Source organism: Pelophylax lessonae (assembly GCF_965119305.1).
Source record: "Pelophylax lessonae genome assembly, chromosome: 3".
NCBI classification, from domain to species: domain Eukaryota; kingdom Metazoa; phylum Chordata; class Amphibia; order Anura; family Ranidae; genus Pelophylax; species Pelophylax lessonae.
The window spans coordinates 343,810,855-343,836,380 of NC_138770.1; the positions used below are offsets into that span (position 1 = coordinate 343,810,855).

General features: G+C 39.0%; 1 protein-coding gene across 1 annotated transcript in view; it reads right to left on the bottom strand.

Moving 5' to 3' along the window:
* COL9A1 (collagen type IX alpha 1 chain) overlaps nucleotides 1–25,526 on the bottom strand; it is a 132,439-nt gene that overhangs the window by 93,179 nt on the left and 13,734 nt on the right. Inside the window, exons 5-8 of the mRNA XM_082252047.1 lie at nucleotides 13,687–13,740; nucleotides 10,140–10,175; nucleotides 6,564–6,587; nucleotides 112–165 (exon numbers count right to left, since the gene is read on the bottom strand). Of these exons, the coding sequence (XP_082108173.1) occupies nucleotides 112–165; nucleotides 6,564–6,587; nucleotides 10,140–10,175; nucleotides 13,687–13,740 (168 nt within the window). The remainder of the gene's footprint in view (nucleotides 1–111; nucleotides 166–6,563; nucleotides 6,588–10,139; nucleotides 10,176–13,686; nucleotides 13,741–25,526) is intronic.

A 25,526-nucleotide genomic window follows, 5' to 3' on the forward strand; every position in this document is an offset into this window, starting at 1 on the left:
AACCACAGAATATATATGAGCTAAAATATCAAATCGTTATGTTGAATTACATAAAAAAAAAATAGCACATAATTAACGTAATGAACCTTTAAAGACTGAGAAGACACTTACCACTGGACCACCTCGACCAAGCTCACCTGGGAGTCCTGGTGAACCAGATGCTCCCTAAAAACAACAATCAGTATAGGTTCAGTTATCAGCAAACATATATACTATATCACTGCTGCCAGCATAAAAACTGGCTCTGATTTGCCAAAAGAAGTTGATAATCTTCAATTGTGTGAGTATTCACTTCAGTTAACCATTCATGTGAAAGGCATATTCCTGTTTAACCATTTCAATACTGGACACTTTCACAGCTTTCTAGTCCAGGCCAATTTTTAGATTTCAGTGTTGTCACACTTTGAATGCCAATTACCCAGCCATACAACACTATAACCAAATTAAATTTGTATCTTTTTTTTTAGACAGATAGAACTTTGTATTGGTGGTAATTAATCACAACTGGGTTTTGATTTTTTTTTACTATATTATTGGAAAAATACCAAGAAACACTTTTCTCTTTGTGGCTTTTATACAATTTTGCAAAAAAAATAAAAAATCTTTCTTCATAGCTTTAGGCCAAAATGTAGTCTGCTAATTTTTTTTGTAAAAATAACGCGAATCAGGGTTTATTATTTTTCCTGAAAGTTAAACAAACTATGATGTATAGAGTCTACAAACTTTGATACAGTATATATATTTGAAAATTGATCAGTCTTGAGGTATTGACTGCCTATCTCATTTCTTTGGGCTCTAAAATGCCAGGACAGTACAAATACCTCCCAAATGATGTTGTTATTTTTTGCATGCTCTCAACAGAGCAGTACAGCATCATCATATGGCTGGTGTGGCAGTACTCGAGGATACTGACTAGTGACAGCATGTAAAAAAATGTTAAACGGTGTTGCACTATTAGTATGCCATTTGTTTTCCATGTTCAATTGACATCATATGCTTGATGAGATGACGTGGTTATCTTTTGGAGTACTGTACCATTAGTGGTTTAAACGCCTAATGGTCCCTGGGGGCCCTGGGGTATTTGGGGAGTGCATTGAGTTTTCACATTGGCACATGGTGGAGCACTAGAAGTATTTAAAGCAAGCACGGAAATTCACATTTATAAGGATATATGGACTTTATTCATTTTTCACAATTTTTTTGATATGTCACAATTCTCTGAATTTTATAATCGGTTTGGAGCACTAATCCATTTGAAAGATATCACACTCACTGGACATTAACTTTTGTCATTGCTAATTATATGTTGAACTATTATTTTAAAATGAGCACATAAGAATATTCCTTTATGGAGAGTCACACATGTGGAATTGTGTTAAAACTGCACGGTTTGTGTTCATGCTATTTTGTCACGAATATATATGCATATGCACTTGTGGGTAAATGTGCAGGACCATAGTACAGATGATACTATTGCTGCAAGAGTTTTATATATTTTTTATGCACTTTTATACAATTATTAGAATTTATTAGTCCAATTTTGTTTCATAGATTGGACCCTCCACTACACCCATCCTTTGAGGGGAGGGATATATATTCCCGGCGGAGCGAAACCACTGCAGAACTGCATGGATGTGTGGCATTGGGGATTACCTCTTTCTTCTCCCTTGTGCTCATCATTTGTTCTTCTTGACTTTCTAAATGATCTCGTTTGACCCCCTGTATTGCAGGAGTAAAATATCATAAATAGAAGTGGTATTTGTACCACTTTTATATATGACAGCATTTCGCTGTCAATGGTTGCTAAGAAAGCAGTGGGTGCTTGCACTCACTGAACCCCTATGCATCGCTGACATTACTGGAAATCCCAAGCTACAATACCAAAGTGGCTGGCCCAGCAGTGACATCATGTGACAGCTACTGGCTGTAAGTGGTTGCTAATGAAGCATTAGGTGCTTGCTAACCACTCTTGTCACCTGAACCATTCACTCACATGGCCTGGAATTCCTAACCACATAAGCACATGGGTGGAGAATGGAGCAATATATTGTTGCTGATATAGGGCCACATACAGTGCCTTGCGAAAGTATTCGGCCCCCTTGAACTTTGCGACCTTTTGCCACATTTCAGGCTTCAAACATAAAGATATAAAACTGTAATTTTTTGTGAAGAATCAACAACAAGTGGAACACAATCATGAAGTGGAACGAAATTTATTGGATATTTCAAACTTTAACAAATAAAAAACTGAAAAATTGGGCATGCAAAATTATTCAGCCCCTTTACTTTCAGTGTAGCAAACTCTCTCTAGAAGTTCAGTGAGGATCTCTGAATGATCCAATGTTGACCTAAATGACTAATGATGATAAATAGAATCCACCTGTGTGTAATCAAGTCTCCGTATAAATGCACCTGCACTGTGATAGTCTCAGAGGTCAGTTTAAAGATACTGTTGTGGAAACATAGAAACATAGAATGTGTCGGCAGATAAGAACCATTTGGCCCATCTAGTCTGCCCAATATATCTGGATCCTATGAATAGTCCCTGCCCCTATCTTATATGAAGGATAGCCTTATGCCTATCCCATGCATGCTTAAACTCCTTCACTGTATTTGCAGCTACCACTTCTGCAGGAAGGTTATTCCATGCATCCACTACTCTCTCAGTAAAGTAATACTTCCTCATATTACTTTTAAACCTTTGCCCCTCTAATTTAAAACTGATAATATTGAAATGGAATCAGTGGAGAAGTTTAAAGCTGGATTTGGATACAAAAAGATTTCCCGAGCTTTAAACATCCCAAGGAGCACTGTGCGATAATATTGAAATGGAATCAGTATCAGATCTACAAATCTACAAAGACCTGGCCGTCCCTCTAAACTTTCAGCTCATACAAGGAGAAGACTGATCAGAGATGCAGCCAAGAGGCCCATGATCACTCTGGATGAACTGCAGAGATCCACAGCTGAGGTGGGAGACTCTGTCCATAGGACAACAATCAGTCATATACTGCACAAATCTGGCCTTTATGGAAGAGTGGCAAGAAAAAAGCAATTTCTTAAAGATATGCATAAAAAGTGTCGTTTAAAGTTTGCCACAAGCCACCTGGGAGAAACATGTGGAAGAAGGTGCTCTGGTCAGATGAAACCAAAATCAAAACAATGCAAAATGTTATGTTTGGTGTAAAAGCAACACAGCTCATCACCCTGAACACACCATCCCCACTGTCAAACATGGTCGTGGCAGCATCATGGTTTGGGCCTGCTTTTCTTCAGCAGGGACAGGGAAGATGGTTAAAATTGATGGGAAGGTGGATGGGGCCAAATACAGGACCATTCTGGAAGAAAACCTGATGGAGTCTGCAAAAGACCTGAGACTGGCATGGAGATTTGTCTTCCAACAAGACAATGATACAAAACATAAAGCAAAATCTAGAATGGAATGGTTCACAAATAAACATATCCAGGTGTTAGAATGGCCAAGTCAAAGTCCAGACCTGAATCCAATCGAGAATCTGTGGAAAGAACTGAAAACTGCTGTTCACAAACGCTCTCCATCCAACCTCACTGAGCTTGAGCTGTTTTGCAAGGAGGAATGGGCAAAAAATTCAGTCTCTCGATGTGCAAAACTGATAGAGACATACCCCAAGCGACTTACAGCTGTAATAGCAGCAAAAGGTGGCGCTACAAAGTATTAACTTAAGGGGGCTGAATAATTTTGCACGCCCAATTTTTCAGTTTTTTATTTGTTAAAAAAGTTTGAAAAATCCAAAAAAAATTTGTTCCACTTCATGATTGTGTCTGTCCCACTTGTTGTTGATTTTTCACCAAAAAATTTCCGTTTTATATCTTTATGTTTGAAGCCTGAAATGTGGCAAAAGGTCGCAAAGTTCAAGGGGGCCGAATACTTTCACAAGGCACTGTATTTGGGCAATAGCATAGCCATATTTGGCCAGTGATATCACCACTAAATCTGCCCCTCCAATTATATAGCTGATGGCAGAAGTTGTTATACGCTAGTGAGTTTTTTTTTTTTTTTGGTCAAAGGGGAGCAGGCATCGTAATTGATGGATTTACAAGGAGGGACATTTTAGGGGGATTTTTTTTAAAGAATTTAAAATATTTTGGTTTCTTTATTACTAGGTTTTATCTTTTATATTTGTGAATGGGTAAGAGTACAATTTATTCAGTCATTCATGTGGGAGGGGAGATTGGTATCTGGGGGTCCCCTTATTATGAAAGGTGGCTTATACAATAGATTCCAATAAGCCCCTTACCTGCAGACCCCCACAACCACTGGTCAGGGTTGTAGGGAAAGGGCCCTTGTACTCATCAACATGGCACCTCCCCCTGTGTTAAAAGCATGTGGCCTTTTTTGATTCAGGTAGAGTAGCCTTGCCTTACCCCCTTTCCTGGCCAGCAGGATGTATGCTCAGACCAAGGGCCTGGTATGGATTGGGACCTTACACACTTTTTCCTTGTTTTTTTTATTTATTTTTTTTTGGGGGGGGGGGGCTCTATAGTTTATTTTTATGTTTTTTTATTCCTGCTGTAGAATGTGCTACAGCAAAAGTGACATTTGCAAAGAAAAAAAAAAGATACAGTTTAAATTGCTTCAAATATAATACAGACTCTTTGAGGGACCTTTGGTGTCTGTGTGCCTTTTTTGTTTTAAAAAAAGAAGCCATGAAGGAGTTTTCTCATTTGTAAATGTTTTAAAAAATCACTGCTCCCATATGATTTTTTTTAACTTGGTACAAGTTTCCCAGGGCAGTGGCCACCACCCTCTGCCCTTTTACCACTACCACCACTAATTTTTTTACACCCCCTTGCCTATTTGCCCAAAAAGACAGATTCAGCTTCCATTGATCTCAATGAGGTTCGGGTTCAGCATCCAGAAACTTTTTTTTAACCCCTTCTAATGAAGTTGGCATTTGTCACAGCCAAATTGGCTATGCTTGTTTCTGTAAATGGTGGAAAAACATGCAGGGGAGACTATAAAAAAATCTATCAAACAATACCATTCCAACACAGTAGAGCTAAGTGGTGGCATTCTCAGAGGGCACCAGCTCATGGGACCTATGCTATGTTAACAGAATCCTGTAATATATTACCATAGAGCAGAGGATTCATGAGGTGGGTCCAAAAAGGAAGGGGATCATGCACGTCTAAAATCATCTGACAGCAAAACAACCACTTGTGCCTGAAAAGCTGGTGGCGGAAACAAGATAGGTGTGCTAGGGTCAGGGCATCCTGGGCAACTAGGTTAAAATGCAATTAATGTGTGAACAGGAAATAGGTGAGGTTTTTTTCTCTGCTTTCTACTATATCTTTCATATTTTCTCTCTTGTTGGTCGTTTCCCCTTTACAACTGCATCTTAGAATTGAGACATTGATGCTTTGGTCCTGTGCTAACAGGGGCCCCAGGCCATAAAACCAGTGTCCTCTCAAATGACCCCAAAAGTAATCTGCCTCCACCATACCTCATACAGTGTTTTCCTACATCAGCTCTATGGAAATAGGCTGACATTTGAAAAAAACTTTTATTGGTATCCATTAAAAACTTTTTTTTCACAAAACATTGAATTGTTCTACAGTTGCTCATAACTGATGACATATGACATTACTAAAATTAAAGATCAGATGAATTAACTTTGCTTGAAGGAATAATTAAACTAAAACTACACTGTATCTGAGCATCACAAACCAAAAACGCAGTTTAATTCATTTTTAATATTTAAAGCAAACTCATCCATCCATTCATGCATGAATGCTTTATTTTGCTGAGATATCACTTTGAAAACCACCATCATAGCATTTCTGCAAGTGGCCATCTTGAGTAAGGGCAGATGACTCATGTAGCATTTACCTCCTGGAATCTATCTGCCCTTAGTCCAGACATGCAGGCAGGATGGTATACTTATATGAGAAAACCCCTCCCCCCTCCAGAAGACTCCTGGAATGTATAACATTATTTGCTTAGGCCTGGAAACCAGGAAGTAACTGAAGAGAAGAAATGTGAACAAAGGTTAAAACAAGTAAATATATTATGCCTTCTATTCATTAATTATCTATTAACTAATGCTAAACATGGTCTATGCTGATTGAGAGAGTGAAATTCTGTTTTAAAGTACTGTGAGGAAAATGTGCAGTGCAGTTATGAGTGGAGGTGTTTATAAAGGGATGATACAAAACCCTCAGAAGCTGTATTATGCAAATATTAAAATATGGTTTTTATGCAAGATCATACTTGGATTGATGAGAAAACTTGCTAGAATGCTGACCTTGGACACTAAGCTGAAAACATTGGGTGCTAAGCTCCAATAATACCCCTGCCTGGAACATTGATTTGCTTACCCTTATCATATATGTAAAAGTTTAGTTTAATCATTACTAACTTTGGACAGTAAATGTAAAATAACTGGTATGATCTGCTGTCTTATTTGTATGAACATATGCATATGCATTATTGGCAGATAAAACATTAAATATAGGCAGTGATTTGCTAGGAAATAAATTCACTTCATTGTGTCATGAAGAAATGCTGAAATCTCTCTACTTACCCTTGGCCCTGAAACTCCGCCACCCTTTGAAAAAGAAAACAGAAAATAAATAAATCTTATATGGTTTAAATATATAAACTTTGCATGAATAGAGCATGACAATGTTCCTTCAATCACCAAACCATCCTGCTACCCTCTTACTTGTCTGTGTGAAACATATTAGCAAAAAATTAAAATAATTATTATAATTATTATTTTACAGGATTTATATAGCGCCAACAGTTTGCGCTGTGCTTTACAACATGAAGGTAGGAATCAGAGGGCCCCACTAGTCAGAGGAGAGCTTACAATCTAAATAAAACTTAAGAACATTAAAAAAAAACTGATGATCCAACCATCATTATCCCATTGGTCATCCCATTGGTCATTATCCCATTGGTCATCAAAATTCTATAATTTTTTTTTTTTTTTTATGAAGGACAATATTTTTTTATTACCTTACAGGAAATAAAAACAATGTTTCCTATTCTTTAAATGGATTGACACAGATAGTCGTTGTTACTATTTGGTTCACAGTAAACCAGTAAAAGTGATTAAATGACTAAGCTTAGCTATCTCAAACATAATAGGCACCCTAAGACGCCACACCATAGCACTCTTCTCAAGATTTCTCATCTTCTGGCCTAAGGGGAGGGTAAGTACACCCTGCACTCAGTGCCTGAGTAACCCATTCTTCAATGCCTTAAGTCTGTGAAAATACCAAGTTTAAGGAAGATAAAGGTAGGATCTGCTTTCTATCTACCAGGTTGTTTAGAATTGCCATTTAAATCTTCTACAAGTACACTTTAAAATCCGCTTTAAGAAAGGATTACATTACACTTGAGGTCAATGGTATTCAATATATATTTTTAAAATAAAGAAAAAAATACAAAGAACATAAGTTTGTCCAAAACCACATTCTAAATAGTGAGGTTAATTTCTAACAAATGTGTTTATTTAGTCTGCAGTGAACAATCAAACTCCAGCTGTCATAGGCATACTGTACACACAGGAGTCAAAAAGGGACACCAAATTCCCATTCCAAACACCCACTGAGCGCTTCCTGACATTAGGACCTGAAAGAATAAGTTGATCTGAACAATTCAAAACACACAAGCACCAAGTGAAGCTTTTGCTTCACTGAGCACAATGTCCACATCATTTTAACTTGCCTGCATCTACATACTCTGAAACAAGTGGGCCAATTTAACTGGGAGTACACCCAATGCTTAAGCTGGCCACAAACCGGTGGAATTTGATTAGAAATTTTACATTTTCGTAATGTTTGTTTGATATTGGCTAATGGGGTAAAATTGATGATTGTTTATCGATTGAGGTGAAAGGAAGATTTAAAGGAGAAGAATCAGAAATTTTTCTTAGACTAACAAATTTCTAACTATGGATGTTACTTCTATTCTAAAATTGTTGATATTGTAATAAAACCTGTTTAATACATCTAGCAGTCCTTTTAAAAATTGTAAAGGCTTTCAAATGAAATTAGCGAGAAAAAAAAATTTTCTATGAACCTTCAAATGAAAATCCAACCATGTATGACCAGCTTTAGGGTTTTATAGTGCTCACCTATAAGTCTTGATGTGTTTTTATGTCCATCGAAGTAGGAATTTTACATTTAAACAAAATTGTTCCCAGCTCCACATGAGCAAGTGCACATTTTATTTCATTATTGCAGTTTGATTAAAAATAACTATAGAAATGACTTTCGCTGTTTTATTTCATGATGTTCCTTGTTTTCATGAGGTTACAAGAAATACAATATATATCAGACACTGCACTCAACAGTCTTGCTCTCAAAGACTTATGGCAAGACTGATATAGACATAAGATCATTCATCGTGCAGCAGCAATAAAAAAAATGGCAGCCTGCAATAGATAAATATAGTATAGTGTGTATACTGATAATTACAAACTGCTTATTAAAGAAGAATTAGGGCCAACGCTTTTTTGGCCCTACTTCTCCTGTGGGTCAAAGAGGTACACTTCGTTCTGCACCCTTGTGACTCACACTCAGCTGACAGGGGGCTAAAGCCTGCTACCTGCTGGTGTCACTGAGCCACTCCAGACTGATGAGGGATCATGACTTTAATGATGGTATCTATGCAGATGACTGACTGGCAGCTGGCTCAGCCTCTCAGTGTGCCTCTGGGAGACTGAACAAGCCATTCCTGCCACAGCCCTTTGCTCCAGTGAGCATTGGAGGGGTAGAGCTTGACAGTCACCAGCTCTCTGCTCACTGAAGACTGGTGATCAGCTGTCTTTGATCGCTTGGCCTTAGAGCCAGTGGGGATCAGATGCAGCATCGGATAGATGCTGCATCCACATATGTGAGTATGAATGTTAATTTTTTTTTTTTATTCCCAAACTTATCTTTTAAAACAAAATTTCCAAAATATGGGATGATTAGTGGCTGAATGTTTTCTCGCATAAAAATCACAACTAAAAAAAAAATGACTGCCCAACCACCAGTGTAGGGCTAAATTTTAAAGAGAAGAGGTTCCCACCAATGGCAAATACTGTACATAAAAAATGTTTCAGTTAAGCACAGAAGCCAAAGTGCAACATGATGACAATAGGAGTCAATGAAATACCTAATATTGGTACTGGATGTCTATCTGCATCCAGAGCTATCATGCAAAATTACGTGGGCCTGTTGGAAGTACAAATCTACTATCACTGGGGCCTAAAGACTAAACCTGGAAGGCTGTGAAGTATGACACCAATTTGTATCATTCATATCTTTACGTTCCCTTTCTTGTCATAACATATTAGTCTTTAACGACAGTTATAACCTTATTTTAGACAATGCCAAGCTTTAATAGAGCATCTGTATTTTTTTTGTTACACTTAACTCTGAAGGGGGCAAAAAGATTTATTCCATGTGTTTAAAAAAATTTATATTTTTTTGTCTAGCAAACATATATAAGTTGGCCTCAACTAAGATATGTTTCACATTCATTTAGCTGAAGAGCAGTGGCTGAAAAGCATCAGATTGTAATATACAGTATAATAGTAATTTAAAATCAGAGCATAGAAATATCAAACCTAGAACGGTGTTGATGAGCCTTGCAAACTATAGCACATAGTACTGGAACTGTACAATTAGTGCTACAGAAATAGATATTTGAAAACAGTTTCCAAACTGAACCTAACATCTGCTGTACGATTCTTTTATAGTTTATCTATAAAATCCACTGGCTAATAAAATTCATGTCACTTTCTGGTAGAGGTAACACACTTGCAGAAAAAAATAATATGATTCTACTGAGATAAAGCAGTAGGTTTCACAAAATTTGGAGGAAGTCATATATAAAAAAATGCATTGAAGTTGACAGAATGATGAAAAGTATTTATTCATTGTAATTTATCTGAAGCTGTGCTGTATAATATTCTTTTAATGCTTTCCTTTTTCACTATATGTGTATATGTCCACAACGTTGCGTATAACAGAGTTTTACAACAGAATAAACCAGCCACAGCTATGTAATAGCATAATGTCCTAATGGTCTATCTACCTGTTGAGTATCTTGGTACAAGAGCTAAGTATGCTTTACATTATGGCACAAGTCACATTACACTTACAGATAGTCCACGAGACCCTGGAGGTCCTGGTTCACCCTAGAAATAGACACTACATCATTATCCAAGCATAATAAACCATAAAGCTTCAGTCTTACAGTACATTTTTTGCAATCTCACTAATAATATTTTCAGCATGAAAGTGCTAGGGGAAAAAGTCGCTATTATTCTAGTTAGTTCAGTCTGTCTATATATGTCTTCCAATGTTTTTCAGAAATTTTCTTTTGCTCAGAGACTTGCTCTAGGTCTTCTCTTTATTCTTGCAATGCTTACCACCGCTTTCACCAAATGTAATGAATTTCATTCATTTGTGGAATCTTCTGAAATTCCCATAACGATTGGCTAATTATTTAATGGACACAATATAAAACACTGTAATTGTTACTCATGAGATATTTCCTCATGAGCAACATGATATCACTAATATAGAACATGGAATCTAGAGCAAGAGAACTTTCCGCAGCGCAATTGCTAGGCTACTATAACAACTCACAATAAGCGTGCTGTATCCTCCCATATTTGAACCTAGGTGGGGTTCTTGAATGAAGAGTTGAACCACTACTGAATGAATATAACAGAAGAGTCTCAAATTTATTTTGTAGGCCTTTCTTAGTAAATAAGTGAAGGGTTTGTTTTGTTGTTTTCATTTGGTATAGTTTGCACTTTTTGAAAAAATTACTACATCATGGTAAATGTGATTTAGTCTAAAGGATCTTTTTACAAGTATGCCTGCACATGCTTTGAGGTTTTGTTTCATAAAGAGGCCCCTTCTTTTATTGACATGTCATCTGGAAGTTTGCAACCCCCTTGATTTTGGAGTTCCGGAATGGTGAACAGATTTTGGTACCAAAATCAAATGCAAAATGTTATTGTAAGTAAATTGTATTGTAAGTATCAATTAAACTCCATTTTTGTTGAGAAATCCATGTACATTACAAGGATTTTAACAAATTCTGTTGCAGATTCCTACCTTTTGTTATTCTGAAGAAATCACTGTTTTTTTCCTCTGTGCCCCTGTGCTTAGTGAGTCTAATGGGAGTGGTTTCATAATTATCAACCAGCTGTGCACCTGCAGGACTCTAATGAGGAAAATTGCAGGGCCTGCATCCCTTTAGAGGTGATTTCCTATTGAAAGTATCTCACCAAAAATCACCTTTTTGTTGCAGGGAATGCCAGAAAACCGACTTAGTGTAGACTTCTGAGAAAATCAGTGAGCCAATCACACAAGCAGGAAATTATGTTTCTGGGGGCGTTATGTACACATTTTGTGTACAGAACAGCTCCAGGTAGCCATATTGCATTGCATTTTACAGAAAATCACAGCACTGCAGATTAAAAAGGAAAGGTAATATTTAATAACATTCAATTATATTATGACTTGTGTCGCAATTGTATATGCTATATTGTTTTTTCTTTATTTGCTATTTTTTCCCCATGAAAGTTGAGTTACCTTTTAACCATAACATCTGTTTCTTATTTTTTATTTATTTTTGCTTTTTTTTTTGTTGTTTCTTTTTTATTCTATGACAAGAATAAGTGCTGTTTCAAAACTGCAGCTCCAAAAATAGCATGTCTCTGGATCTAAATCATGCAAACATGACTGCAGGTGTGGACTGAGATAAATGTCAATGGATCAGTAAGGCCCCGTTCACACAGGCGGACCGTTCAGATCTGCCTGTCCGTTTTTTTTGGCGGATCTGTGCGGTCCCCCCGTGCATCTCTATGGGGGGATCGGATGTCAGTGGAGACATGTCCGCTGACATCCGATCTGATCTGATCCGTCAAATCTGGATGGATGGAAACCCTATTTTCCATCCGTCCAGCGGATCGGATGGGATCGGATGAGAATGGACCGACAGGCCGTTCCCATCCGATTTCCCCCATAGAGATGTATGGGGAACTGACAGCTGTGTCTCGGCACACAGCGCGGAGACACAGCTGTCATCCTGCTGCTCAGCGGGGGATCGGCGGCTCAATCCCCCGCTGAGAAAAACGGAATCCGTCCGACGGACGGATAGTGTGAAAGGAGCCTAAGGAAGCACTTGGAATGAGTGGAGGAGATTAACTAAAACTAGAGCACTCAGAATCTGGTGCAGCTGTGCATGGTAGCCAATCAGCTTCTAACTTCAGCTTGTTCAATTTAGCTTTGACAATAAAACCTAGAATCTGTTGGTTTCTAGGCAGAGCTGCATCAAATTTTGCACTCATGCTCTAGACCAGGGATCCTCAAACTACGGCCCTCCAGCTGTTGTGGAACTACACATCCCATGAGGCATTGTAAAACTCTGACATTCACAGACATGACTATGCATGATGGGAATTGTAGTTCCTGAACAACTGGAGGGCCATAGTTTGAAGACCCCTGCTCTAGGCTTTCTTGTAACTTGATGGGGTCTGATTTTGAAAAGGTGTTGAAGGGACATGTACATCTGTAGATGAGATAACAACAAAGGAAGCCTGTATCTTTATGAGACTCAATGCAAACTATGACTTTACTGCATACTGAACCCCTTTGTATTTTTCATGCCTGCCAATAATTTGAAATATTTCCACAGGTTTTATTGGCTATTTCTTCTTCCATATATATATACTGTATATAAATACAGTTTATATAATATACAGGCAGTCCCTGAGTTACATATATCAAATTGTAAATACAACTAATACTTACAAACGGAGAGAGACAAACAGGAAGTAAGAGGAAATCTACCCCTAAGAAGGGAAATTCACTCCTGTAAGAGTTCTCATGGGGAAAAAGGTGTCTCCACTGAAGCTTAATCGCCAATCCTTGCTATAACAACCCAAAATTTTCCAAATCCAATTGTCACAGGGACAGAAAGTAAGGTGAAATCTTCAGAACAGGGGCACAGACAGAAAAGCAAACATTACCAGGATGTTACCCTTCCCTATGCTATCCAAAAGGTAAAAACAAAATGTTTGGCTGGAGTTTTGCTTAAAAAATTTACCTGTTCCAACTTTCATACAAATTTAACTTAAGAACAAACTTATAGAACTTATTTTGTTTGTAACCCGGGGACCGCCTGCATACATTTTTTTTGCCTTCACTTTCATCTCTTCCCCGTGCAACCTATTTCAGTACTTAAAGTTTAGAAAATTCTAGGGTATGGGATTTTTAAGATACTCACTAATATATATATATTAGTGAGTACCTTAAAAGTCCCATGCCCTAGAATTTTCTAAACTTTTTGCATTTTTTAGGGATGTTGGTACTCCATTAAATTTGCTTATAGCCCCTCCCACTTTCTTTCAGTATTTCAGTACTTAGCTTTACCCTCTTTCTGTAAAGTATGCAGACAAGTCAGATCTCTAAATCTAAAAATCAACTTGGAAATTTGGTTTAAAGCCGTTTTTAACTAAGGCTGGATTGCACAATAGTATAACTATTTATATCTCATATCAATACATTCGTAACTGCAATTAGTTATAAATGAAAAAGGACACATTCCTTTTATTGAAAACTGACTTGCACTTAAAATGTGCATGTAAATAATATTAGTTGGATCCGTTGTAAGTATGAATTCCTACAGACCTTCTGCCCTCTTGGGCCGACAAGGCCAGGAGATCCTTCAGGTCCTGTCAGTCCCTGTTGGACAAAAACAAAAATAATTATTAATGGTGACAATATTCTAAACACAACAATGCACAAACAATTAATGAATTTACAGACAGTTTCATTCATAGTATCCTATACTGGAAAGAAGATAATCATTTTTCTTCTAAATGGAAGGAAAGTGGCAAGTCCAAGCTTAGTACTTTGTTCAAGAAACTGCGGTGCCATTAGTTTCACCATATAGCATTGTCCTAATGCCTGCACATAGCTAAAACTGCTAACAACCAGTCAGCTACTTCATAAGACTGCACATTCTTACTTTCAGTCAGAGCTGAAATGCTGCAACTACCTTTACTAGCAGACAGCATGCTTTTTCCAAGATGGAAATCGAGAAGGTGGAATCTATGTCAGGTTGGATCATAGTAAATAATGGCCAGCCTGATGTAAATCCTGTAACAACACAAGTGACAGCACACAAAGTTCCAAAGACATTGCTTCTTTCCCATAATAAATGCTAAAGTCAAGGCAATTGTATGTAGGTGGGGTGAAATTGTTGAGAACATTGCTGTCCTAAGCAAAACAGGGGACTCAGCATGCTGCAGGCAATTTGTGGTGAATAAGCTTTTTTTTTATGCTCAAATGCCTTTGCAGGGACCCCATGATTTAGGACATACAAGTGAGGAACTGCTGTTGGGCGAGTACTCTATTGAATTCCTGATAGAAGGGGAAAACAGACGATCTACAGCCACTATCCTAAAGGGGCATTTTTTGATTTTGGGGAGGTGCTGCATAATAACCTTTTGGCCACATTTCTTACTGGTGGATCCCCTCTCATGACCAACATGCCTTTGACTCTCTGATCTCTGAATGGAGGGGCAGCAGTGGCGGCTGCTTCAGCAATGGCTTTATGAGTTTTTTAAATCACGGCGGACAGGCCCAGCTGCAGTCAGCATTAACAGGCAGAAAATTAACCACATGGTTTAAAACTATATTGGACCCATTCTCACTCATACAAGTGAGTACCCCCAGAACTACTGGATGTCCAGGCAGGATCACTGGTAAAAGATTGCTGAATATATGCTAGAGCTGCTGGCTTGTCCTGTAGCCACTGTCCTAGTTATGTTTCAATGGCTCCCCCTTAACTAAACAAGCACTAGTCATGAACTCAATGATGAATAGCTTGTGGTTTCCGAACAAGTCCTAAAAGCTTACAAAAAGGGCCCAGCAGACATAGGAGCTCTCCTCCTCGGCAGACTGAAGATAAGAGACAGATAGCAGACTGCATTTTCTCCTCCTTGCCTAACCAAGAGGGGGCTATCACTAAAGGTTGGAGGCTTCTCTGGAGGTGCGCAGATCCATCCATCCCCTGGGCTATTATGGAGAATCATTGCTTTTATGAGGCTTGATTATTCCTAGTATCTGGTGAGTGGATTCCCAAAAGGGTCGTTTGGAGCACTTGTCACTTCGTGGAGCACTACAAGCACTTTTTGTTCAGCAGTTTATCTGACATTTCAGTGAACTTATAATTTTGGACTGCACTTTATTTTGCACTATTTCAATTTAGCACTTAAGCATCTTGGATATATTGTACTTAATATATATTTATTGATATATATATATATATATATATATATTTTTTATCACTAAGTGCACTTTATATTTATGAATTAGATTGTTTGTATATCTATTTATTGAAGGATTGTATTTATTATTTATATCACTTTCCTGGTAGCGCTGTTTTTTACAATGTTTTATTTTTCACGTTCTGAAAGCTGCTTCATATCTTTATGCATGTAACTTACTTTTATATTATATTATTTATAATTAGTAACATTCGGGGGAGAAATTCCACTTAAGCACAACACCAGGACTTAAAAACTGTCTTATGCCACCCAGTCACTTCGTTAGTTATGTTGAAAAATGAAATATGTCTATCATGTTTAACCAAAAATTAAAAATAAATGAATGACTTTGCATCCTCTGAAACAAAAACCTGCAACTGATTTAGTTGTTTAAACAATAATACGTACAAATAAGTTATCCCTTGAAGTTATATATATTAAAGGGATACTACATTATGTATATGCCAGAAAAAGCATACTTATGTAATGCCTAAAGTTGTTTTAAATTTGCTTTAAATGAATTTTCACACTAACATAAGGTGTCAACAAATCTGATGATAACTCATCTACAACAACACATAACACTCTTGTCTTAAAAGTTAAATATACAATCTTGGTAAACCAGAAGTCTTTTCAGTCTAGTTGGAATGTATTATATTGTAGTTTGCTAAACAGTGAGCTAGATGTAAAAAATAAACAAATTGCTACAGTGCCATCTAGTGGATAATAAAGAAAGCAGTGACATTTTCACACAAAAAGTAATTTACCCCATCAATGTAATCAGAAACAATATATGGTACTTATTTTACTTTAAAATAGCTCACTACAAATCTCAAGAACTGCAATATTACAGATGAACATAAATACATTTTATACATTTTATAACATGCTCAATCATTTACTGCATTAGGTCACAGCATACTGAATGTAATAGGTTTGCTGAGTTGGCAGCCCTAAACAAAGAGACACATATTGGGAAAAGATAGCACAAATTTTACAATGTATGTACAAAGTGTATTAACCTTAAGACATGTGGGCCAGCACCCAGCGCATCAGATTTAAAGGGGCAGCACCAAGCCTCAATATGTACATATTTATTTGATTTTTCCTTATTTTGTTTCTCTCTTCTGTCTATCCTTAGACATGTTTGGCTGAAGTTAGCAAATGGGGTGCAAACAATGTTAAACCTAACTTTTATCCACAACTTTGTTTTGTATTGGGCAAGGAGGGAAAGGTTTAAAACCACTATTAAGTTTATATTTGCAAACTATTTCCCCCAATGGGGAGATTTCCCACTTTCTTTCAGAACAGGAAGTGATGAAAAATATTTCCAGTGATGTCACGGAGTGAAACAAAACACCTTTTTCCAGTAATACGGGGACGTTTTAGAACCTCTATCAGGTTATTATTACTGTCTGTGTTATTGTCTTCCAGTGACAACTGCTCCAATCGCTTGTTGATTTGCTGGGAAAAGAAGTGATGTGAAATTTCCCTAATACCAAACAGGGTCACACAAAGCAATATAACACTTGAGGAAAGGATTTACTCTTCTGAAATCTATCTAAAACGAAAAACAAAAATGTTTGGCCTGTAGCACTCTAAGATTGAAGGATGGATGGATGAATGAAAGGCCCACTCTCTCCATTTATGCACTTTTTATTGTTTAAACTGATAATATGGCTTCTATAATGGAGCACAGGGGTTGAATAAGGCAGACATAGTCAGTACCTTTCACAAATGCTTGTCACAGCTTAAACTGATCAAGATTTCAACCTAACACAACAGTGATCAGCACGCGGGACGCTTTTCGGTCAATGTATTATCCCTGTTGCTGTTTTAAAAAAATGTTTTACGAAACTTCAGCTTAAAAAAAGAATAGATGTAATTATGTATTAATGAATACAGAACACCTGTTGGGCTTTTATTATATATGTCTCCATATTAGGGAGATTTACCCTTTCTATTTTTACTGGTTACCATCTAAAATGTTGGCCTGTTACCTGGGGAACATGGGGGGAGGAGCAAAAGTGATCTGCGGACATGGGTGACAAAGTTTAGCTGTGGGCATGGGGGTGGGGTGCAAACGTGAGCTTTGGAAGGGGGAAGCAGAAGTTAGCAAAAGGTAGGGGGGTGCAGAGGTGAACTGCAGATGGGGGAGGGGTGCAAAGGTGAGCGGGGGACAAGAGTTGCAGAGGTGATCTGTGGACGTGAGTGCAGAGGTGAGATGTGGACAAAGGGTGCAAATGTGAGTTGTGAACAAGGGATGGCAGAAGAGTGCTGTGGACATGGAGGGTACGGATGGCTGAGGTGAGCTGTGGATGAGAGGTGCAGAGGTCAGCTGTGGACATGGGGGGCAGAGGTCAACTGTGGACAAGAGTTGCAGTTGCGAGCTGTGGATGCGAGTGCAAAAAAGAGCTGTGAACAAGGGGTGCAGATGTGAGCTGTGGACAAGGTGTAGCAAACAGGTGGACATGGAGGGTGCTAATGTGAGCTGTGAATGAGAGGTGCAGAAGTCAGCTGTGGACATGGGGGTGCAGCGATGAGCTGTGGACAGAAGCTGCAGAGGTTTAATGTAGAAGAGGGTTGTAGGGGAGTGGAGAAGATAGCTGTGGAGAGGTGCACAGGTGAGCTGTAGATGAAGGGGTGCAGATGTGTGCTTTGTGAGGGGGCTGCAGAAGTGATATGTAGATAGGGAGGTGCAGAGGTGAGCTGTAGATAAGGTGTGCAGAGGTGAACTATGGATGAGGGTTGCAGAGATGGGCTTTGGACAGGAGATACAAAGGTAGACTGTGAGCAGGTAATGCAGAGGTGGACTGTGGACAGGGGGTGGAGAGGTAATCTTTGGATAGAGAGTGCAGAGCTGAGCTAAAAAACGAGGGTGCAGAGGTGAGCCATGGACGGGGGTGCAGAGGTGAACTGTGGACAGGGCAGCAGAGGTGGATGAGAGGGGTTGGTTTTTTAAGTTGGTTTGCTGCGGAGAATTTTCTACAAGGGAAGATTTTTGCTTGGTAAGGAGAAGCACCACAGCAAACAGTGTTCAATAGTAAAGGGTATTTAACATAGCGGTTAGGATTTTGTGTGTGCATTACCTACTCCTGACCCCCCGTATTCTTCATACTGTGTTATATATTAGATGCCCCTTACTGTTGTATGTTACATACTAATGTCTGCTGGACTGAACTCCTGACTGTTTCACATCTGCATGATGAGTTGCATGCTACATATTCCTGAGCCCCGCACTCTGCAGTCTGTACTCTGTACTCTGGATTGCACATTACATACTCTGGACCACTGCACTCCATACGCTGGGCTGTATTTTTCATACTTCTGAACACTGTATTCTGTACACTGGGCTATACATTACATAATCCTGACCACTCTGTATGCTGGGAGTGCAGCAGACAGAAGTGTGCAAAGTACACTGCAGTACAGTGTTTAGCCGCTAGAAATATGTGATGTCTGAAAAACATCAGCATGCAGGGGTCAGGAGCCTGTAACATACAGGCAAGTGTAAAGAGATAAGGGGCCATGATTATATAATGTACTGTATAGCATAATATATACAGGGCAGAGGTCAGGGGTATGCAACATATGACATAGCAGTGTAACATACTCCTTACCATAATCTGTGTGCCCAGTTGTATCTTAAATATTCATGTATGTTACATAGTAATAGCTACTGGGCTTCCTTCTGTTCTCGGGCTGCCACCCCCATAAGACTTTTCTGGGAGTGTGGGATGCCCACCATGCACAGTAATTCTATCCTTCAACTCCTATGCCAATACTGAGATCTGTAATGCCATAGAGGGTTGCAGGAAGGAACCACAGTACATGTTAGGGAACACTGGTGTCTAAAACTCCCTGGAACAGAGAGAAGGTAGAACACACAGGCTTCCAGGGAAGCAAGTATAACACCAAATCTGTTTGTAACTGCAGGTAATCTCTTCATGTGCAATTGCACATGGACAGCTGTGGACAATGAAGGAGAGCATCAGTGTCTGCTTTATGGGTTTCCCATATTATACCTGGGTCTGAATCTTCTGTAATGTTAGTCCGGAAAAAAAATTCAATCTCTGATTCAACCTCTGCCATAGTCTCTTGGTCCTGTAGAAGACTTTCGTTCAGTCTCCAGGTTGTTTCTCTCCTTTCTCTTTTATTTGGTAGCTCATAAGTTATTGTAATTGGGGCGTGGTTGGACCAAGTCACTACCCCCATCTTTATGTCTTTTATAGCATGTAATTGACTATGAGGGATTAAAAAATAATCTAAACGGGAATATTGTTGATGTAAGGGGGAATAAAATGAGTAATCTCTTTCTCCTGGGTGTTTAAGACGCCATGCGTCTATTAATTGACCTTCTTGTAATATTTTGGAGAACTTTTTTTGTACCCTTACGGGGATTGAAGATATTCCCCGTGATGTATCCTCTGCTGGGATCAGGGTAATATTCAAATCTCCTCCTATTATAAGTTGTCCTTCTCTAAACTCATTTAATATGTTCATCACTCTACCAAGGAATCCATCTTGTTTTATATTTGGTACATACAAATTAGCTAATGTAACTACGGTCTCCCGTATCGTCCCTTTTATAAATAAGTAACGACCATTTGGGTCATTCAATATTTGCTTACATTTCCAAGGTAGATTCCTTGATATCAGGATGGACACCCCTTTTGATTTTGCCTCTAAGTTAGTTGCATGGTAAACTATAGGGAAAGAATTATTACCTAGCCTTGGGCATTTATACTCTCTAAAATGTGTCTCCTGTATCATAGCAATGTCGACCTTTGATCTTTTCAGGTCGTCTATCAGAATTTTCCTTTTTTCCGGCACATTAAGACCTTTTGCATTAATAGATAAAATTTGTATATTTTCCATTTTAAAAAGAGAGAAGAGAAGAAAAAAAAAAAAAAAAACACCCCCCGGGGGCTTAGGGGAAGGGGGGGGAAGGTACCTGCTTGGCCCCTTAATTATAAGGGGCCGCTAATGTAGCTTTACGCTGAGTTGCTCTTCCAGTTTCTATTGGCTCTTTGAGCAATTTCCTAAATGGGGTTATAGATGGATCAGGCTAGAGAATATCCAGAAAGAAAGATAAAAACACAAATATCTACAAGAGGAACTCTCCCCTCACACTCCCGGGTCCCGACCCAGGTATTTTCCAAAGTCTAATGGCATTTCTTCATACGCCTCCGCTTCCTCCACTGATCCCTCTCCCTCCCCCTCATGTCCCCCATCTCAAACCTTACGGCAAAAAATAGAGGGAGAAAAAAAAAGTGAAGGAGAGAGATGGAGCAGGGCATATCCATCACCTCTCTTACTATTTCCCCCCTCCCTTCTTGATACCTTGATCTATCGTCTATTAATCAATTCTTCCTCCAACCCCTACACCTCCCAAAAAAAAAAAAAAAAGGGAAAGACCTCCCTTGTCACCGTGTTCTCTCACCCTCTTAAGGGACCTCTTACTTCGGTCCTATTAAACAATTTAGTGTTTTAGTTTTGAAAAAAAAACCCTACAAACCCCCTTCTATTCCTGTGTTCTAACACCCTCTTTAGAACCTCTTAATGCGGTCCTATTAAACCGTTAAGTGTTTAATCTAAATAATTTTGTGTCTTTACGTAAAAAAAATGAAAATAATATCAGTAAATTAAGATACGCATTAAATTTTATATTATATTGTTGTTTGTGAATTGTGAATATCCCATTCCCCTTTCTTATCTGCCCATTTACCCGCCATTTAATAGGCAGATATCCACACATTTATTCGTTACCCCGTGAAAGAAAAAAACCCTTCAATAAAACTCAAAAAAAAACCAAAAAAAAATCACAAACCACACTACAGAAAAATACCAAACCAAACAAAAAAAAAAAAACAGTCAAATTAAACATCCTAATTCAAGGCCTAAAAAAAAAAAAAAAAAAAAAAAAAAGGGCAACCCTCTTTCGGCTTATATAATCACATAAATGTCCACCGTCTATCCGAGGGACTCAAAAATTCCTCACTTTTCTTCTCCTCTTTTTTTAAAAAAAAAAAAAAAAAAAAAGAAAATAGGAAAAAGCGAGGTGGGGGTGGAGGTGGTGTGTATCTGTCTTCAAAAATTAGGGGACAGACCTCCTCATACTGTCCTCTCCTTAAAAAAAAGGAAGAAAGGAAAAGGGGGGGGGGAGGGGATGAAGGAATTTTCTCAAAACAACACAACAAAAAAAAAGAGAAAAGGGTTACCAGAAGGGCAAAGCATCAGTATATTTGTATATGTATATATTTGTTCAACTACCCTCTTCCCCTTCAAAAAAAGGGATTTAGGGGCCCCCTCAAAAAGAAAAAAAAAAAGACCCAAAAAAAGTCCATCCTTTTCATTATTTTATCCAGGTACCTTAGGCGTGGGCCACTTTATTTCCATTCCTCCCCCTTTCCCAAGGCCCCCCACTTGGGTACCTCCTTGTTCTTAGAGGGGTTACAAGCCAGTCCTGTACCTCCACCGGTTCCGTACCAAGAAAATCAAATAGATTACGTAGTTCTTCTGGGGTGCGTAGAACAAAGAAATTACGTTCCTTAAAGAAAGTCACTGCAAAAGGGTACTCCCATCTATACCCGAACCCTAGCTGTTTTGCTCTTTCCAGCACTGGCCGTAATAGGGCTCTGCGGTACAAAGTGGCTTTAGAAAGATCCGGGAGTATCTTTATTTTGGCCCCTGCAAATTCAACAGAACCCATGTCCCATGCTTTGCGGAGGATTTCCTCCTTCTGTGTATAATAGTGTAATTTACACACAATATCCCGGGGCCTGTTGGGGTCTTTACTTCTATACCCCGAAGTTCTGTGGGCCCTGTCTATTTCCATGGGGGACATTGGATGGACGGTGGGGGCTAAAAGTTTCTGAAGAATGTCTCTCACCTTCTCATGTAGGTTTTCCCCTTCCTCCTCAGGGACACCTCTTAGTTTCAAATTCCCCCTCCGGCTCCGGTCTTCTAAATCTTCCATCTGCAATTGCATATTAATGGAGGTTTCATATAGCGCTTTTGTGGTTTTACCTAGATCATCCACTTGTTCTTTAACTTCAGTGGTCTTCGCTTCATTTGCGGCAGCTCTATTTGCTAGATGTAGCATGTCCTTGCGAAGTTCTTGCATGTCTGCCCGATGTGTTTCTTCGATCCGCATGATCAGCGCCTCGATTTCAGCTTTTGTGGGAAGTGCTTTTAATAAATCCTTGATATCAGGGCACGCCAGGTCTTGTTGTTTAGTGAGGTCTAGTCCCGCTTCCTTCACTATGTTCACCCCCGAGCCTATAGTCTCTTCCGGCAGCTTTTCCCCTCTCTCTGTATGCTGAATTCCTTGTATGCTTAGCTTTGTTTGTGTGCCTGCACGTGGCGCCGCCATTTTAATTTCGGAGGTATCAGGCAGTTGATGATAGAAATAATGCTGTATATCTCCAGATCTCCTCTGCGGGTGGCGCCTCTCCACTCGTGAGCGTTCGCTGATTGAGCGGGTCACCGGGCGAGACTTGGCCAGTTTACTTGCTTGCATGCCGCATTGACGATACCTTGTCGGGCCGGTCCGGGAGCGTGGTAAACGGGGAGCTTCACTCAGACATCCTTATCTCACGCCCTCTCCAAGCCACTCCCCCCTCGAGAGCATCAGTGTGTCATTGATTTGTACAGGCTTCCTGTCTGCAGCTAACTGGAAACACCTGGATGTACCGGCTGTAGAGATACACTTATCTGGGTGGTGTATGGCCTTAATCGGCAGTGGGCATGACCTCTTATATGAAACTGTAACCAACAACAAAAATGACAGGTGCTAAAAGCTCCACCAGGTCCTCTTGCATGACAAACCGCTAGGAGTGTCGACAAGGAAGAGCTGATCCCAGCTGAAAACATCTAGTAGGAAGTCCTAAAAGTCGCACATCACAGCAAAACCCTGTAAGGAGCCTCAGCCCAGGCACCAACAAGGTCACATCCCCCTCCAACGTGTTTTACTCCACCCCCAGAGCTTAGTCATGGGGATCCCCATGATTAAACTCCGGAGCGGAATGAAACACATTGGGGACGTGGCCTGATTACAGCCCGGGCTGAGTTTTTCATATACCTCCTTACAGGGTTTTGCTTTGACGTGCGACTTTTAGGACTTCCTTTCCCTCCTATATAGAACTTACATATTACAAAGTGCTTTACAGAGAACATAGAACGATTTACTACCCAACGAAGGAGCCTAATCTAATGGCCCTAGCCAGTCTGTGGGGAAATAATGCACCTACTAAAATGTTTTGGGGAGGAAGCCAGAAGTCCTAAAGGAAACCTACGCAAACACAGAGGGAACATACATACTCCATGTAGATAGTGTTCCATGAGGCATTAAACCCAGATTTCTGAACTGCAAGGCAATAGAGGTAACTTATATAGTCACCACAATGTCATGTCAGAAACACAATGTAAACGCTGAGATTTTTATTTAAAGAGTAACTCCACTTTTGTTGAGAAAAAAAACATTCCCCTCTGGGTAATCTATGTACATTACAAGGATTTTAACACACTTTGTTGCAGATTCTTACCTTTTGTTATTCTGAAGAAATCCCTGTGTGTTTGTCTGTGTCCATGTAGAAAATTAATCTAATGGGAGTGGTTTCATAATTATGAACCAGCTGTTGCACCTGTAGGGCTCTTATGAGGAAAGCTGTTGGGTCTGCATCCCTTTAGACGTGATTTAATACTGGGAATATCTCACCAAAAATGACATTTTTGTTGCAGGGGATGCCTGAAATCTGACTTGTATCTTAGGGCAGACTTCTGGGAAAATCAGTGAGCCAATCACACAAGCAGTAAATGATGTTTCTGGGGGAGTTCTGTAAAAACTTTGTGTACAGAACACTTCCAGGTTGCCATATTGCCTTGCTTTTTACAGAAGCTGCAGCTTGAAAAGCAAAGGTAATTTTTAATACCATTTAATTACAATATGACTTGAGTTGCAATTGTATGTTATATCATTTTTTCTTTTTATTCACTGTTTTTTTCCCATGAAAGTACAGTCACCCTTTAGGAAAACACAAGGAAAATTGTCTTTCCAACCAATAAAACATTTGTTCCAATTGTAACCTGCACAAGAAAAATGACAGCTGCAAACTTGCTGACTGTTATGTGCAGTGCAGGCACTTCACACACTTGCTTTTTGGCTAGTTTTCATTCATCAGTCCCCAAATAAAAAAGGGCAATATTTTTTTCATTGCCCAAATCAATAAAACGTGCCTAGCAGAAAGCCTGATGTGATGTAACCTAGGAACTCCGTAAAGCAGTTCAGTGCTTGGCCAGGCAGTATAGTAAGATTCCGAATCTATTCTTACCTAAAAACAAATCTAATGACCTTTCTCTTTCACAGTACCATGCTTGTACTACTGCTATTCTTGTAATAAAATGTATCTATGTCTTCATACAAAACTGACATTGTTCCCATTTTATTTGCTAAAGACACATTTTTCAATTCCAACTATTTGTTTTGATTGTGAAATATAGCTACACAAATCTACCCATGAGTATTTGTAGATAAATTCAAAAAAAGAACAGAACTCTCAGAATAAATAGCTACTGTATTTTCTGGCGTATAAGACTACTTTTGAACCTCAAAAAAATCCCCCAAAAATGGGGGGTCGTCTTATACGCCGAGTATAATATCTCCAAGGTAACCTAAGTATAAGTATTACCGGTAGATCATGTAATAGGGGGGTCGTCTTATACGCCCAGTCGTCTTATACGCCGGAAAATACGGTATTATATTGTTAATATACATGGATATTGCTTTTGTTTACCTCACGCATAGAGTACCTTTTGTGAAATGTCTATTTTGTTGAAACACTGACAAACTGAGTATGGTTTTGCCTAAATTGCAATTGATCTTTTTTCTCTGTATAGTCCTGTACTTCAGCATATTATGATTTGGGACTGTTTCTTTTTTTCTTTTTTTTTTAAATGCTTCAGGGCTGGTTCACACCAGAACCAGGCCTGTGACCAGAGCAGGTAGACAAGCAGAAATTTTCCGATGGGGACCCTGGTTCTGGTGACCCTGGTAACAACCAGGGATTCCCTCACTTTGGAAAAGGAAATTAAAGAGGTTGTAAACCCATTTTTTTTTCCCCCTGAAAGACATACACATAATGAGCTAGTATGCATTGCATACTAGCTAATTATGAAATACTTACCTTAGATCGAGCC